This window comes from Ursus arctos, unplaced genomic scaffold (genome assembly GCF_023065955.2).
Source record: "Ursus arctos isolate Adak ecotype North America unplaced genomic scaffold, UrsArc2.0 scaffold_2, whole genome shotgun sequence".
NCBI lineage: Eukaryota > Metazoa > Chordata > Mammalia > Carnivora > Ursidae > Ursus > Ursus arctos.
Genome location: NW_026622874.1, coordinates 11,335,410 through 11,351,491, shown reverse-complemented (window position 1 = coordinate 11,351,491; position 16,082 = coordinate 11,335,410). Strand labels below are relative to the sequence as shown.

The 16,082-nt window shown below is 43.6% G+C and overlaps 1 protein-coding gene across 1 annotated transcript; it reads left to right on the top strand.

Annotated features, from left to right (window-relative positions):
• Positions 1 to 769: 769 nt before the first annotated feature.
• SELE (selectin E) lies at positions 770 to 11,026 on the top strand. Its single transcript, XM_026509412.4, has 14 exons — positions 770 to 877; positions 1,208 to 1,291; positions 1,856 to 2,242; positions 2,738 to 2,845; positions 3,240 to 3,425; positions 4,221 to 4,406; positions 4,513 to 4,701; positions 5,653 to 5,841; positions 5,956 to 6,144; positions 6,354 to 6,530; positions 7,025 to 7,135; positions 7,890 to 7,911; positions 8,017 to 8,089; positions 9,026 to 11,026. The coding sequence occupies exons 2-13, from the start codon at positions 1,255 to 1,257 to the stop codon at positions 8,063 to 8,065; spliced, it is 1,830 nt and encodes a 609-aa protein (XP_026365197.1). The 5' UTR covers positions 770 to 877; positions 1,208 to 1,254; the 3' UTR covers positions 8,066 to 8,089; positions 9,026 to 11,026.
• Positions 11,027 to 16,082: the final 5,056 nt, after the last annotated feature.

Genomic DNA, 16,082 nt, shown 5'->3' with positions numbered 1-16,082 from the left:
CTTGTCATCCAGAGATAGCCACTGTTAACATTTTTGGTACAGTTTTGTTATTCTTTGCACATTCATATTTTAAAACTGTTAAATCTGAGTCAATTAAATGAGTACATATAGTTTTCATCTTTATTTTGTTTTCACTGAACAAATCACGAATAAACATTTACAGACATGAACACCTAAGTCTTTTTCCCGTTTTCGCTATTTTTAAGAAACAAGGCATTATTTCAAAACATTTACCCGTGAGATATTATTTCTAGTCATTAGGCTGTAACTATGCATAGAATCTGAGGATTAACATACACCTTGTGACTCATTCTTCTGTGAGACAGTGTACCTTAAAATGGGTGGAATTGGTAGGTGAGAGAAAAAACAAAAGATTGGCGGCCCACTGTTGACAGCTACAGGTGAAAAAATTAAGAACGGTTGTCCACAGATAATAAAACTGAGGCTGAGTTTGCTTATGTTCATGAGATTCTGATTACTACCACAATTACAGGAGAGAGGCTGCTAATAAGCAAAGTTTTCAAAATTTTAAAGACATTCGTGCCATATTCATAGGATTCATGTAAAATAAAAAGGCATGAACAAAGGAGAATGAGCTTGGAGGACTAGAGTTTCTGACATCACTGTAATTTTTTGGTGTTATGGATATTCCCGGGAAACTTTTTGGATGCTGCTGGGGAATTCCTCTTTACTGGGCTTGGACATATCCTCCTATTACTCACAGGAAGCGAGCCTCCCTATAAAGGGGCTCCGGCAGGAGCAGCGCTCTGCTGTTCTTGGCTGACTTCACATCAGAACTGCTAAGCGGCACGAGACAGAAGCAGCAGCGACACAAACAGGAATCCCACGGGCACCAAAGCCACCACTTCACAGAACAGTAAGTGCAAAGAATCTTTACAAGGGTGGGCTTGAAACAGGATTGTCAATACGAATAGAGATGCAGAAAGCCTTTTGATAAAAGACCTCTGTGGGTTCTTGTTGTATCTGGACTCGTTAAACTCCGGCTTTTCTCTTTCACCCAAATGATGAAAATCTTACATTGTATGTATGTATTCTTTCCGGCCGACTTCCTTGAAACAAAGATGATGGCACTGTTATCCTTTACCTAAAATCTTATGGTGCTGCTGAAAACATCACCGTAGAAGGATCTCAGTGACCGGCTACCTCACATTTCTTTCTGTAACGAATTTTTCACTTTTCCCCCCAGAAAGACATTTCAAGACGGATCTTTTGATAAAAAGAGCCCTAGAAGTCATGATCGCTTCACAGCTTCTCCCTGCTCTCATTCTTGGTAAGTCAATGTCATTCATCAGACCAGGGTTTCTCGTCCTGGACACTAATGGCATTTCGGGCAGGATCATTCCTCCTCGTGGGGTCCCCAAGCATTGTAGGATGTCTAGCAGCATCTCTGGCCTCTCTGCACAATGTGTTCCACCCCGGGTTAGGGGCAATTTCCCTCTTTGTGTCTCAGCTTCCTAATGTGCAAAGTGTTGATCATAAGTCTCCTATTTCCCAGAGGCATTGCGAGGATCCAGTGTCGTGGAAAGGGCTTCAGACAGTGCTTGGTGGTGTGTATTAAGGGCTCCATAAGCTTAGTTATTCTGATTATTATCTACTGCAGTGGATATACTGATCGACTGTGGTGGGTGTGTGCAGGGAGCTCAACCACAAAAGATACGCACAATAAACGGTAGTTTCTCCATCTATACCCCTTCATACTTTGGAAAAGGTGAAAAAAATTCAGGTCATTCCAAAGGCCACTGGCTGAGGACTATAAAGCCATAAAAAGCCCATTTAATAGAGTCAAACTACAGCAGGACTAACCTTCCCATGCCTTTCACACTTTCCCCTTTAGCGCTTCTCCTATTTAAAGAGAGTGGAGCCTGGTCGTACAACGCCTCCACAGAAACCATGACTTTTGACGAAGCTAGTGCTTACTGTCAGCAAAGGTACACGCATCTGGTCGCGATCCAAAACCAAGAAGAAATTAAATACCTGAACTCCGTGTTCAGTTATTCACCAACTTACTACTGGATCGGAATCAGAAAGGTCAATAAGCAGTGGACCTGGATAGGCACCCAGAAGCTTCTGACCGAGGAAGCCAAGAACTGGGCTCCCGGCGAACCAAACAATAAGCAAACCGATGAAGACTGTGTGGAGATCTACATCAAGAGAGACAAGGACACGGGCATGTGGAATGATGAGAGATGCGACAAAAAGAAGCTTGCCTTGTGTTACACAGGTATGGGGCTCGAGGCAGCCGTGGGAGGGGTTTCAGGCTGTGGGCATCTTGACAAATTGTTGACAGTATGCAAAACCTGGTCTCTACTATGGTAATGTTATGTTCTAAGAAATACGATTTTAAAACATTCTGTTTGGCAAACTTTATCTTTTCGCTTCTTTGCGTGAATGTAGGCAAGAACGCATGTATATATGTAGGTCAATACATATGTAGTGCATGCATGTTTTAGTCATTTATTCGTAGAAGGAAAACTATCTTTAGAGTTTGTGATAAAGGGAATTTTCTATTTTTGATGCCAGTGCGAGCTGTACCCCTGACACCCGCACATCAACATCAAGGTTTAACATAACTGAGCTTAAACCCCGGGGAGCACTTCCGTTAAAATCTCTGGCGGTCCCTATAATCGGTGACATCTCTGTCGCACACCATTGATCCTAAACCCAAGGGAACACCTTCTAAGCACAATGACGATCCTCCTCATTGTGTTTTCCGCAGCTGCTTGTACCCCTACATCCTGCAGCGGCCACGGTGAGTGTGTGGAGACCGTCAACAACTACACGTGTGAGTGCTACCCCGGCTTCAGTGGACTCAAGTGTGAGCAAGGTAGGTCCTCGTCTCACCTGTCCCTTCCCTTGGATTGGTAGTACCGTCCCGTGTCCCAGCTGGCTTGGATGTCAGGTGTGCATGTCCCCGCTTCCCTGGGGCATGTAGCATCTAGTGGGGCTTAAGAGCCGAGGCCATCACACCCTGGCTTCAAATCCCCAATTTACCACTATGACTTACGGCACCAGACCAGGTAGTTAAGCTCCCTGAGTGCCAGCTTTCTCCCTGTAAAATGAGGGCAATAATAGCATCAACCCCAGGGGTTAGGCCTATGTGAATGAATGCGTAGTGCCCGGCACAGAGGAAGCATTCAGTAACAATAGTCACAGTTTCCAGGGCGCTCTCCCTTTGTGCTGGGTGACACAGAGCGATCTGATGTGGTTTCTCCTTTCAGTTGTGACCTGTCAAGCGCAGGAAGACCCTGGGCATGGAAGCCTGGTTTGCACCCACCCGCTGGGGCACTTCAGCTACAATTCTTCCTGCTCTGTGAGCTGTGAACAGGGTTACCTCCCAAGCAGCACAGAGGCTACGCAGTGTACTTCCTCGGGGGACTGGAGCACTCCTCTTCCAGCCTGCAACGGTACGTCTGTCTCCGAATGCACACAACACTCTCTAACTCATCCTTCGTGACCTTGGGTTTTTTTTATCCAACTTATAACATTTTCAAAACTCTAGGGCAAGTTCTTTTGTTGTTTTTAATAAGACTTCTTCTCCCAGCCAATATGTGTGGCCAGTAGGCTGCCTGCTTGGTTTGAGAGAGGTTTGTAGAAAAACCACTGTGTTTGAGATGGGCGGTTCTGAGGCTCCGGTGACTTGTAAGACGAGTGCCCCCAGCGCTGGCGGCACACTCAGGGAATCTTCCCGACGTCTCCCGCTTGGCCTCTCTCGATGCAGCAGATGAATTGAAGATCATGGGAGTCGAGCTGCCCTGACAGCTCTTTTTCTCTCCCGGGCTTATCTTTCCAGGCTGGAGATGAAAACTTTTTGCCTCCAGGTCCTGCTGGGCTGACATAAATGAATGTCCTGTGTATGTCAGTATTTTTGTTATCACGACTCGTCATAAATCCTGATCGAGAATCTGGTTTTTTCTTTGTTTTTGCCTTATGTAAAGTAGATCAGAGACACGATGAGAGGTATGATAACATAGAACAGAGACGACTCAGCATAGTCAAAGTATAAATCAATCAGAGAAGATGAAAATATTAATTAAAAGCATAAAAGCTTTATAGGGTGAGTGCATGTCCCCAAGAATTAACTTAGAACGTTGGGATCACCGTTTGAATGTTGCCTCCTTGCCCTGTTACAAATTTCAACTCACTAGGAAGTGAACATATCATTCTTCCGTAAAATTCATGGTGCTCTTTCAAATCCCCAGTGGTTGAGTGCAATGCTTTGACAAAGCCTGCCAATGGCACCATGGACTGTCTCGAAAGCTCTGGAAACTTCCCATGGAACACAACTTGTGCCTTTGAGTGTGAAGTAGGGTTTGAACTAATGGGACCCAAGCGCCTCCAGTGTACCTCATCTGGTGACTGGGACAACAAGGAGCCAACGTGTAAAGGTAGGGTTGCTCCATGTCAAGATTTACTGTAAACATTCTTTTTCTCAACCTGTACTTGAAGTGGTCAGGCCAGACCTGCTAATGTACATGGGTGCCTATGTTACAGCTGTGACGTGTGAGGCCATCGGCCATCCTCAGAATGGATCTGTGAGCTGTAGCCACGCCCCTGCTGGCGAGTTCACCTTCGGGACCTCCTGCAATTTTACCTGCGAGGAAGGCTTCCTGGTGCAGGGGCCAGCACAACTTGACTGCACCACACAAGGGACATGGAGTCAGCAAGTCCCAGTTTGTGAAGGTAAGCCCGAGAGCTTCTCCTTTACACACCCCCTTTCTTAAAGGGCAGCAATCTTCAAACTAGGGCAGTTAAAATGAAACCAGATGCCTACTTGGACTAGACTAATCAGATTTGGTGGGCAACATGCATCTTATGTTTTTGAGGTTCATATAAAAGAACCAGTACTTATCCAGAGAAAGGATTGTATGTACTAAGAGTGGATGCTTTCCTGGTTTCTTCACTGTGCTGTGGTAATATGGCTTTGCAGGCACCGGCATGAAGTAGGCTGAAGCCTTCATCTAAGGGAAAATCACACGAGAACACTTAAAAGTAGGATTATGAGAACATGACTTGATTTTAAAACTCTTGTAATACTTTTCTTCTGAAACTGCTCGTAACTAGCAGTGATGAGAATGTACCAAGTGTAGTGTCATATATGAAGACACCCTTCATACATACATAAGGACTAAAATCTAACTCACTTTAAAGCAAGAGCAGTGATGTTGAAAACAAGCAGTTTTCATTATCACGTACTGGTATTTTTGTCGCCAAATATAGCACAGAACGATTTCCAGTGGTAAGAAGCCACAAGACCAAAACCAAACTGTAAAGCAGACACATCTTATGCACTGCCTTCTTACTTTCCTTTTTTGTTTTGGCATCATCTGTCAGCATCCAGGACCCATAATTTGCTCTCTGACTACATAAAATCTTTGTCTTGACTGTACTTTCTTTCAAATGACAGAACAGAGCTCAGGAACCACTGGTTCTATTAAAGGCTGTCCTTCACTCTCAATGAAGGGATTGGCATTCAAAGAAAACACAGTCCTCTTCCCAGTTGTCCATGGAGTAATGAAGAGTCTTGAGATCTCTGAGCATTGCTTTGTCCAAAATGAATGGGTGCATTCATCAAATGCTAAGGACTCTCCAGTTCCACTGTAATATTTTCTGACCATCATTTTGGTGTCTCAGCTTTTCAGTGCAAAGCTTTGTCCAGCCCGGAGAGAGGCTACATGAGTTGTCTTCCTAGTGTTTCTGGAAGCTTCCAAAGTGGGTCCAGCTGTGAGTTCTTCTGTGAGAAGGGATTTGTGTTGAAGGGATCCAAAAAACTCCAGTGTGGCCCCACAGGCGAATGGGACAGCGAGGAGCCCGCATGTGAAGGTAGTTTTTGTTCTATTTTAAGATAAAAACTGTTGAAGAGCTAGCGACTTGATTACATGAGAAAACTGTTGCTTTCTGACACAGACTTCTAATGCATTCACTCGTATCTTCCAGCTGTGAAATGTGATGCTGTCCGGCCGCTCCAGCACGGCTCGGTCAGGTGCGCCCATTCCTCTACTGGAGAATTCACCTACAGGTCGTCCTGTGCCTTCAGCTGTGAGGAAGGCTTTGAATTACATGGGTCAGCTCAGCTCGAGTGCACATCTCAGGGACAGTGGACACAGGATGTCCCCTCCTGCCAAGGTAGGACTGAATTTAGACTTTAAGGAGTTAGGTCAAATACTTTGTATGTGTCTGAAGCTAGATTGTCCCATGGGGCTCGACCCTAATTTCCTATATGCTGAAAACTAGGTAGTGTTCACAAGTTACATCTATGGATGACTTTTCAGCCAGTTTTAGGCATTTTCCAGGAGACTTTTGTTAACCTCTACCCATGTGCCTGTCATTTGCAGTGGTACAGTGTTCGAGTCTGGCAGTTTCTGGAAAGCTGAACATGAGCTGCAGCGGGGAGCCTGTGTTTGGCGCTGTGTGTGCGTTTGTATGTCCTGAAGGATGGACACTCAATGGGTCGGCAACTCTGACGTGTGATGCGACAGGACACTGGTCTGGGATGCCGCCCACCTGTGAAGGTGAAGCACTGATTGGGGCTGGCTGTCTGGGGGACTAGACAGAGGAGGGGAAAGTACCGAACCATTCATTATGCTCAAACCAGAAAGTTCCCAAGGTTGAGAAGCTGGTGAATATTTAATTTTATGGCAGTAGGCAGAAAACAGAAGAGGTGACATGTGGATGGAACAGGTAGCATTCTAAATGGAAAAAGGGGGGCTAGAGATCCAAGTAGGGAAAAGGAAGACAAGTAAGGAAGAGAGCACGCGTGCAGTGTTGACCGAAGTGCAGTGGGTTCCGTGAAGAGCTTGGCAGGTTAGAGGTCTCCTGGCAGTGGCGGGAGACAAGCTGCCACAGGTGGTTTGGGCCCATCTCAGAGGCCTTTAGTACCTACCATGTCTCCTTCGTATGTATCGAAGTAGACAGCTCATCGGTGTGCAAAGGAAAGGGCAAATGGACAGAACAGAAAGACTTGAGATTCAGTTCCTTCTGTGACAGTTCATCCCTGTTTCCCTAGCTCCCACTGAGTCCAACGCTCCCCTGGCAATCGGACTCACTGCTGCTGGGACCTCTCTCTTGACATTAGCCTCGTTTCTCCTCTGGCTCCTGAAACGCCTGCGGAAGAGAGGTAAGGGAGCTTGGAAGCATACTCCAAAAATGTTTTTGAAACACGTATTTATTTTTCTCATTGATGAGTCATGTTCTGTCTTGCACATGTAAACGGTAATTAGATTCGAGTTACTAGATAAACACTAATAAACAGTATAATTGAGCCGTGGTCTTAGAGTTTATAGTACAACTCCAAGTGGGAAGAGTTTTAGGAAATATCAGTGTTAGTTAACGGTGGACAGCTCCAAGGGATGCCGTCCACAGGGAATTCTGTGGCTCCCCTGGAAGTTGTGCAGTGAGGCTATAAGATTGTGCTCCCAGGAAATGGCTACAAAGTTTCCAAAACATTTATTTGGAATACAGCCTTAAAACGTGGGAGTATCTCCTGGGGACTCCGCAAACATCTAGACACACTCACGGTTTGTTTGGCTCTCGGAATATTTAATTTTTTTTGAATTAAGTTCTGACATTTATAAAATGGGGAATCTCACATAAAATCTAGATTTGCAATGTCTCATGGAAAACGGGCAGATGAACTCGGCAAGCTGAGCCTGCCGCTGTCATTAGCATTAGGAAGCTGCCTGGCCCTTAGGATGACTGTGTGCTTTGCACGTTACCTCCATTGCCACCAAGCTGTGTTTGCGCTCTGATTATCACAGGGGCCCTGAGGTGTGGAGCTTGCAGTCCCTGGTGAATAGAACCATATTGTTTCTGAATGTGATATGTCCTTGAAAGTCTTTCAGTGCAAATTAATGGTTTTCTTTTTCTTGCAGCAAAGAAATTTGTTCCTGCCAGGTAAGTTGCATTCTTGTCCAAAGCATGCCATTGAATGTTCTACACATTTTTCTCTGTTCACGTTGGAAAACAGGACTTAATTTCGTGTTCTCGTGTATTCCACAGCAGCTGCCAAAGCCTTCAATCAGACGGATCCTTCCACATGCCTTTGTAGTCATTTTAAGTCCAAAAGAATCAGGTAAGACTTGAAATCACATATGATTTTGAAAGAACATATCCTCTCTTCATGTTCTGTTGCTCCTTGAGCCCTCCAAACCTGCCAGTTTCCTGGGGGAGAATCACCACCTTCATGGTGTTTTATGGAAAGCTGTTTTATTTCTTTGTAGAAGGAGAGGAAAAGAACAAGATTTGGCCTTTGTAGAGTCCTTGCACTTTTGAAAGTTAATAATAATAATGATGATCGTTAACCCTAATGTGGCTCTTACTATCTTCTGGGAACAGTTCTAAGCTAGGAATTGTATGAGACAGGGACGATTGCTAGATTTCTTATCATACGGATGAAGAAAATGGGGCACAGACAAGTCACATAACGTGCCTAAAATCTCAAAACTAGTGAGCGCTGTAGCCAGAATTCAAACCCAGGCAGTGTGGTTCTAGAATCTTGTTTTTAGCCATTCTGCTCTGCTTTGCGAGAATTTGGAAGTGTCAAGTCCCGCCCCCCCCACCCGAATAGATTTTGTAAATTAATAGACTTTATTTTTTTTTTAGGCAGTTTTTAGGTTGACAAAAAAAGTGAGCAGAAACTAGAGTTCCAACATACCCCCTGACCCTCCTATGTCTTCTGTTATTAACAACTCGTGTTAGTGTGGCATTTTGTTACAACTGATGGGCCAGTAGAGGTATATTATTATTAACTGAAGTCCACAGTTTACATTAGGGTTCCCTCTTGGTGTCCTATATTCTATGGGTTTTGACAAGTATATAAGGACATGTATCCACCATTACAGTATCATAGAGAATAGTTTCACTGCCTTAACTATTATAGGATTTTGCTGTTCATGTTTGGACTCTCCAGGGACCGTGAACACAGTGGTCTGTTCCAGAAAGTGACTTTTGTTGTTTCTATTAATGCAGAATATTAAGTGTCCTGACGGCATGCATTCCTTGTTTGCAGGAACACAGGTACCTCCAGGGAAACAGAGCAACAATGGCAGAGACAGAAAGGGCTCCTTTGGTCTCTGGTGCTTCTCACCTCCCACATCCGCCACCTTTACAGCTGGGAACATGGCACCCATGAAGACTTCAACGGTCCACACTCTAGTGGGGGAGGCCAGCCTGCCACCAGGAAGACTCAGGTTTCTCTTTCCCGTTCTCAGCATCTGGAAAGTGCTGGCTGATGGAGGAAAAGCATATTCTCTTCCAGACAAAAGTGAAGAGACTCTGGCTCTGGAATGTCAGAATTCCTGTTCTAACTCTCTCCCCTCTCACTGTGAGACCTCAGTGGAGAAACACAGTATTTTGTGGTATTGTTTCTTTCTTTTGCCCCTCACTGTGTCTCAACTACTGATTACATGGTTGCTGTCAGGGGGTGAATAATTCTCAGGAGTTTAAGGAAAACAACTTGGCCAAAGATATTCTATCACCAACGTGCGAAAAATGATGATTTTTTAATGCCCCCAGGTGCGTGCATGGGGAAATCCTACTTAATACTCTGTGCGAGGATTACTAAGCACAGTCTTAATCACTTTTATCCCTATGGGATTCAGTGCTTTATAAAGTGTTCTTAGAGATTGTGTTCTTTTATTTGCATTGACTAAAGTACAATCTTCCCTAATTCTTAATTAGGTATAAGTGTTGCAGGGACATGAAAATATGCACACGTTAAGACTATGTCAGGGTGAAAGTTACCTATCTATGGGTTATTAACAGATTCTAATATTATATCTGTAGTAAATTTATTTCAAAAAAGGGCAAATGCTGTCCCCCAGTGATGTATAATGTTAACCAGCGTAAAGTCGTGACCGTTTTACTACAGTTGCTTTTAAAAACATGAGTAGTGGGGCACCTGAGTGGCTCAGTCTGTTAAGTATCTGACTCTTGATCTCAGCTCAGGTCTTGGTCTCAGGGTCATGAGTTCAAGCTCCGCATCGGGTTCCATGCTGGACGTGGAGCCTACTTAAAAAAATAAATGAAAACATGAGTAGCATCATGAGAGCAGAACCTGAATGGCCGTCACTTGCACACCGTCAGCTCTGTTTTCAGACATTTGTGGTTTTCCATGATGAAAAACTTCCATGAGGCCAAGCATTCTGATTTGAAAAAAGTGTAAATGCAAACAAATGAAGGTACACTTTTATGAATATCTTTGTTGAAAAAAACATGTAGGAATATGGATGTGCTTTGCATTTCTACGAAGATGTTTGTCAGATGCAATGCATCAAAGTACAGTTCTTGCATATTACATAAGATTTTAAATTCATGGTAAGAGCTCACCATGTAAAGGATTTGTCCAGTGGATTTTTAAAAGTGAAGACTTTTAATATTTATTCCCTAATTGCGTTATTCTGTGTTCATGAAGAAAGGAGTCTGTATGAATGAGTGTTTATATTTATTTATAAGGGAGGTTAAAATTCCTAAGGAATCTCCAGTTATCTGTTGAATGTTGGCAATGAGAAACTCTTGGCCTGTCCATCGCCAGAGCTTCTCACTCCATCTTGCAAGAGAATCAAAACTCTCCCACACTTTCACTAATTTAGCATATGTTGAAAAATCGAAGTTTTGGACAAGTTCTGGCTGCATGTTGGCCAAGGCAAGGCCAAAAGTAAACTGGAAGGAATGCTAAGGGTCAGAAGGTCAGAGATTTTGACAGGGCAAAAGAACTCTGGGAAATAAGGGAGGGAGAAATAACTATTGTGAGCAGGCTACCAAAGGAATGGATTATTATTATTTTCTCTGAAATTGCTCAAATGTTGTAAATATAAATATTTATATATACTGAATGGAAATAGCTGTGTGAAATGTAAATGTGGTCTGCATTTGGGTTTAATAAAGTATTTTAAATTATGATTTAAAATATTTTATAGTTTTTAAAATATGTATTTATTTAAGCTTATGCCATACCTATTTTGTATTTGACATGACAGTACAAAGTTTGATAATAAACATTTTATATTTAGTTCTGCATGTGGGTTCTTTCTTAAAATTTCTATTTTATTTTGATAAAAGTCATATTCCATAAAATTCACCCTTTTTAAGTGTACAGTCCAGTAGTTTTGGTATATTCATAAGATGTTTCGACCAACACCACAACAGAGTTTTGGCTATAATCAAGGGGATTTTGTTCTTCTCCTTACTCTCCCAAAGGCGCCAAATCCTTCCTATTAATAATTCTTGTAATAACCCTTAACCAGCTGTGTTCCATTCTCACCAGCAGCCTCAGAATAGATCCTTATCACAATCCCTGGATTACATGATAAAATCCCCATAAACTCCTTAGTCTCCAGGCTCTCAGTCTGCTGTTGGGAGGGACTATGACACAGCCCACAAGTCACACAACATCTAGTCTTGCCTGTCTCCCATCCTCATTTCACACCATGTCCCTTCAGGCATCACAGTCCATCCACAATGGAGAGCTGTGTCTGCCCACTTTGGTGCCTTTGAACACATCGGTTTCCTTCACCTGGGGTTACCCACCTTCCCCCTCAAGAGCCTCCCATTCTCTGCCTGATTGACTCTTACTCAGGTTTCAGGTTCTCTATTCAAATATCCCTTCATGGCCATTGACTCCTTAGAGTAAGTCACCCCTTTAATGCTCTCACAGCCCATATTTTTCTTCCTTCCTTTAATTCTAATTAACTAATTATTGTGTAATTGCTTAATATCTGTCTTTTCTGCTCGATTCTAAGTTCCTTAAGGGTAGGAGCAAATAACCTTATTCATTGCTGTGTTTCTAGAATGTAGCATATTCCTGATATGCCATAGATACTCTACAAACATTTTTTGAGTGAGTGAACAAATAAGTGGACAAACAAAAGCAGATGGGCTCATGATAAGGAGCAGGACCACTTTTCTCAAAAGGAATGAGTTGTCTCAGAAGGCAAGGTTTAAAGTCCCGTGATGGAGACAAGATAGGTTTGCCAATAGTACAGAACGGAATGGAAATAAAGAAGAAATAAAGGAGCTAGTTAATGGCCTGGAGGTTCAATGAGGTGCGATTGACAAGAGTTGCAATGAGATACTTGAGCATTAGATCTATGAGAATAGGCCACTGTGATTAAAGAGGGGGATGCTGGAGTATGTGACTTTTGAGTTGATACAGTTTGGGGGGATGTCAAGGTTGAGGCTGTGTCCAGGGGAGAAGGTCGTTCAAGCCGAGCGAAGGCGGAGGATGTTATTGGAGAACTGGGCACCCTGGCTGTGGGGTTACCGGTTGCTTTGTGAGACTGCGCATTCCTTCTACCCATGATAAACTCATGTTGGAAACTGCAGTGAACACAGTCTTGGTTGAAGCAATGAACAAGGAAGCCTTGCAGTCATCTGTGATGGGGGAGAGGCACAAGGGAAGGGCAGTGGTCCTGTTTGTGGACCTAAGGCTTCTTCTGTCAGTGGTACTCACTGACCCTTCCTTCAACCATCTCCTGGTGGGCAAATAGTCCTCCAGCATTGGTTTCAGTCTCTCTGGGGTTTTGTGATGGTTTATAATGCTCACCTACTGATTCCAGTTCTGCCCTTTGGGGACCACAGAATAGCAGAATAACCACTCTTCTCCGGATCACCCTTCAAGTGGCTGCTAACGTGTCCTGTGACCTTGCCTACCCCAAATCTTCTCTTTAGATTGAATATGCACTATTTTAAAAATTACTAATATTGAGGCGAAGTTTATGTAACATAAAGCAACAGTTTTAAAGTGAACGATTCAGAGGGGTATTTAGTACGTACGTAGTGTTGTGCAGTCACCACCTCTATCTAGTTAAAAATACTCTCATCAAAAGAAAACCCTATACTCATGAAGCAGTCAGTCCCCAAGCCTCTGTCCCCCCAGCCCCTGGCAACCACCAGTTTGTTTTCTGTCCCCATGGAGTTGCCTATTTTAGGTATTTCATATAAATGGGATCACATAACATCTGGCCTTTTGTGTCTGGCGTCTTTCACTAAGCATAATGCATTCAAGGTACATCCACATTATAGCATGTATCAGTACTTCGTTCCTTTTCATGGCTGAATCATATTCCATGGTAGAGATGAATGTGCACCAAATTTAAGCCAAATTTTTCACTGTATGTTCAAGAAAAAATGTTTTTAACAAATACAAAATCCATCGGTATGACTCAAAATCATCCATATGAAAAATGCTTTGAGAAAAGCGAAAAATCACAGCACTGATGGACTCAGTGAGAGCAACTTAGTGAGGGGCTAAGTTGATGTGGTCTGGGTCCTCTAGAAATCTAACATGAGATAAGGACAGAATCTAAAATGTACAGAAAAGTGAAAAATTGAGTGTATATCTGACAATGTCACCAAATAACTCCTCCCCACCCCCACCCCCACCCAAAACCCAACTTTGGATGGACCCATGGTCTCTCCTTCTCTTGGACAAGGGCCTGTGTAGACAGGTTGCAAGTCTGGAGCCTGAATGTAGTTTTGGCTGGAAGCCAGATGACCTAAACCAGCTTTCTGAAGAAAACCCTGGATCTTGGTTTTCAAAGAAGAATGAGAATGTCCAACAAACCAGTAGAACAACAAAGATATTCAACAAAATAATGAGACTAAAAAAAAAAAAAAGAAGATAAAATCTTTCCTTAAAAAAGAAAAGAACATTTGCAGTTTATGACCGAAAAGGGATTTATTTATTCACTTATTCAATTGGCATTTATTGAATGCTGGACCTACTGCCTCTGCAAATATACAGGATTAATATTCTGAAAACTCTTCTGCATATAAGTTTAAATTTCTAGGTGGATTATAATAACTTGTTTAAATATATAGCTGAACTTACAAAAAAGAATGGAAATCTCTGAGAACAAAAACAATTAGGAAGCAGGTGCCTGACCATGTAGGATTTTGTGAGCCACCGTAAGGACTTTAGATGTCGCTCTGTGTGGCATGAGAAGCCACTGGAGGATCTGACTTGTGTTCTCTCATGCTGCTTATTTTTCTCCTCTCTGCCATCCATTCTCAGGCATCCCTGCCCTGGGTCCCAGAGGCTAAGCCCTGCAGACTGCATCACTGGCGGGCTGATTTCTGATTGGTTTGACTAATAAGAGGCTTGGACAGGAGATCAAAGAACAAGAGGAGAGAGTGGCCAGGATATGTTTTACGCAACCTGTCCCTGCACAGGTGTTCTCTCTAGAAGCAGCTGTATCTCTCCTCCACTACAACTCCTGATGGGCGGCTTCTCCTTTAGGTTTGCAATTCTCATTGGATTCTGATAACACCATCTCCTCTCTTGAATCTTCAGCCCTGGGGATACAGCTGTTCCTGCTACTGCCAACCTCTGGATGCCTCACCCTTTCTTGTTTGTTTTCTTAGCCTTGCCCAGCGTATGCAAGTGGTCCCTCCAGTAAAGGCTCTTCAGTGGGTGAAGAATTCACTCTTCTGGGGTGAATTTTGTTTCTGGCTGGGACCGTGACTGATACTCATTTTAACTAAATCATTTAAGTTGTTTTGTTGAAAAAAGCTATAAGAGGAAGAGGGTAGAAACGTGGAACTAGATGGGGGGACTTCTGCAATAATAGAGGTGAGAAATGATAGTGGTTTGGACGCATAATGGAATGGAAGGGGTTGGATATTTACATGGCAGAGCCAACAAAATTTGCTGACCTATTGGATATGATTTGTCAGAACAAGAGGGGAATCTCAATTAACTCCAAAAGCTTTGGCTTAAGTAACTGGAAGAATGGAGTTATAATTTGCTGAGATGGCAAGAGGCTTGGGAAGAGGAATTCAGAATTTCAGTTTGGCACGTGTAAAATTTGAGAGGCTTATTAAACAACTAAATGGAGATATCGGGTAGGCATTTGGCATTTGGCTGGGAACAGTCCTTGCTAGAAATACAAATTTGGGAGTCATCAAGGTGAAGAGGCTGGCTCGGATCACCAAGTCAGTGAGGGAAAAGAAGAAAACAGTGGGGAGCACTGCTCGGAAGGTTTGTAGAGCAGAGAGATGAGAGCCGAGCAACAAATGAAACAGAGAATGAACAGTCCCTGCAGTAGGAGGAGAACTAGGGGCAGATTGGTCCAATAACATGACGGCGGAGAGTTGGTTGAGGGCTTTCACGAAGCGGGGGACCTTGGCGGGAGCAGTCTCAGGGAATCGGTGTGATTGAAAGCCTGATCCGACAAGGGTCAGGAGAGACTTGAAGGAGAAGACTCAGAAATACAAGTCTAGACATTCCTTCAGGAATAGTAGGAACATCGACACTTCGCGGGGCCCCGTCGCTCCAGGTTTGTCCCCACTTGGACTTGTCTTCCAAACTCCCCGCAGAAGATGTGCCCCATAATCGTCAAGAGCACAGGCTTCAGAACTGACTGGCCTGGGTTCAAAACCCCGACTGTGTCTCTTACTAGCTTTGTGACTAAACGCAACTTTCTTAAGCTCTCTGAGACTCTTTTAAAAGGGGGGTGATGACAGTGCCTGCTGGGAATGTGGTAGTTAACCGTCGTGAAGATTCAACAAGGTGATCCGTGTGCAGTGTTGAGCTCTCCAGCTATAGCTGTTATTACTCATCTTTTTAAAAATACAACTCTGATTTTGTCATCACTCTTTCTTTCCACTGCCCTCCATCATATAGGTCCTAATTTCGTATGCAGTCTATTACCTTACACTCCAGGAATGCAAAACTACTCTAGGCCCTCAGACTCCCCAACTTTGGCAAAATCCTCCCAGGGTTTTGCTCTCTTCAGGGCTCAACTCCAGAAGGTGCCATTACCAGAGATCTCCGCTAGGGGGCGAGCAAGGACAGAGGGAGCAGGAACTGTCTACTGAAGTTTGACAGCCGTCAAGAATTGGTGCGAAGTGCTGTTTTGACTGTATGGTATTTGCAATTACCTGGGGCCAATTACCATGGATAGCCAAGAGGTAGCACAGGCTTTATCCAAAAAGAAAAGAGGGGAAGAGAGAGAGAGTTGGGGGTGGAGGGGAGGGAGGGAGGCAGAGAGAGGGAGGAGGAGAAGACAGGAGGGATGACAATGCCCTTGGTCAACAGCTCTTCTTTTCTCAGGGTGGTGACAGAA

Bases quoted from the DNA above. Each gene is read 5' to 3' on its own strand.
- SELE (XM_026509412.4), top strand. From the start codon at position 1,255: ATGATCGCTTCACAGCTTCTCCCTGCTCTCATTCTTG. The intron at 4,702-5,652 runs GTAAGCCCGAGA...TTGGTGTCTCAG, and splicing joins GCAAGTCCCAGTTTGTGAAG to CTTTTCAGTGCAAAGCTTTG. The intron at 7,912-8,016 runs GTAAGTTGCATT...TGTATTCCACAG, and splicing joins AAGAAATTTGTTCCTGCCAG to CAGCTGCCAAAGCCTTCAAT.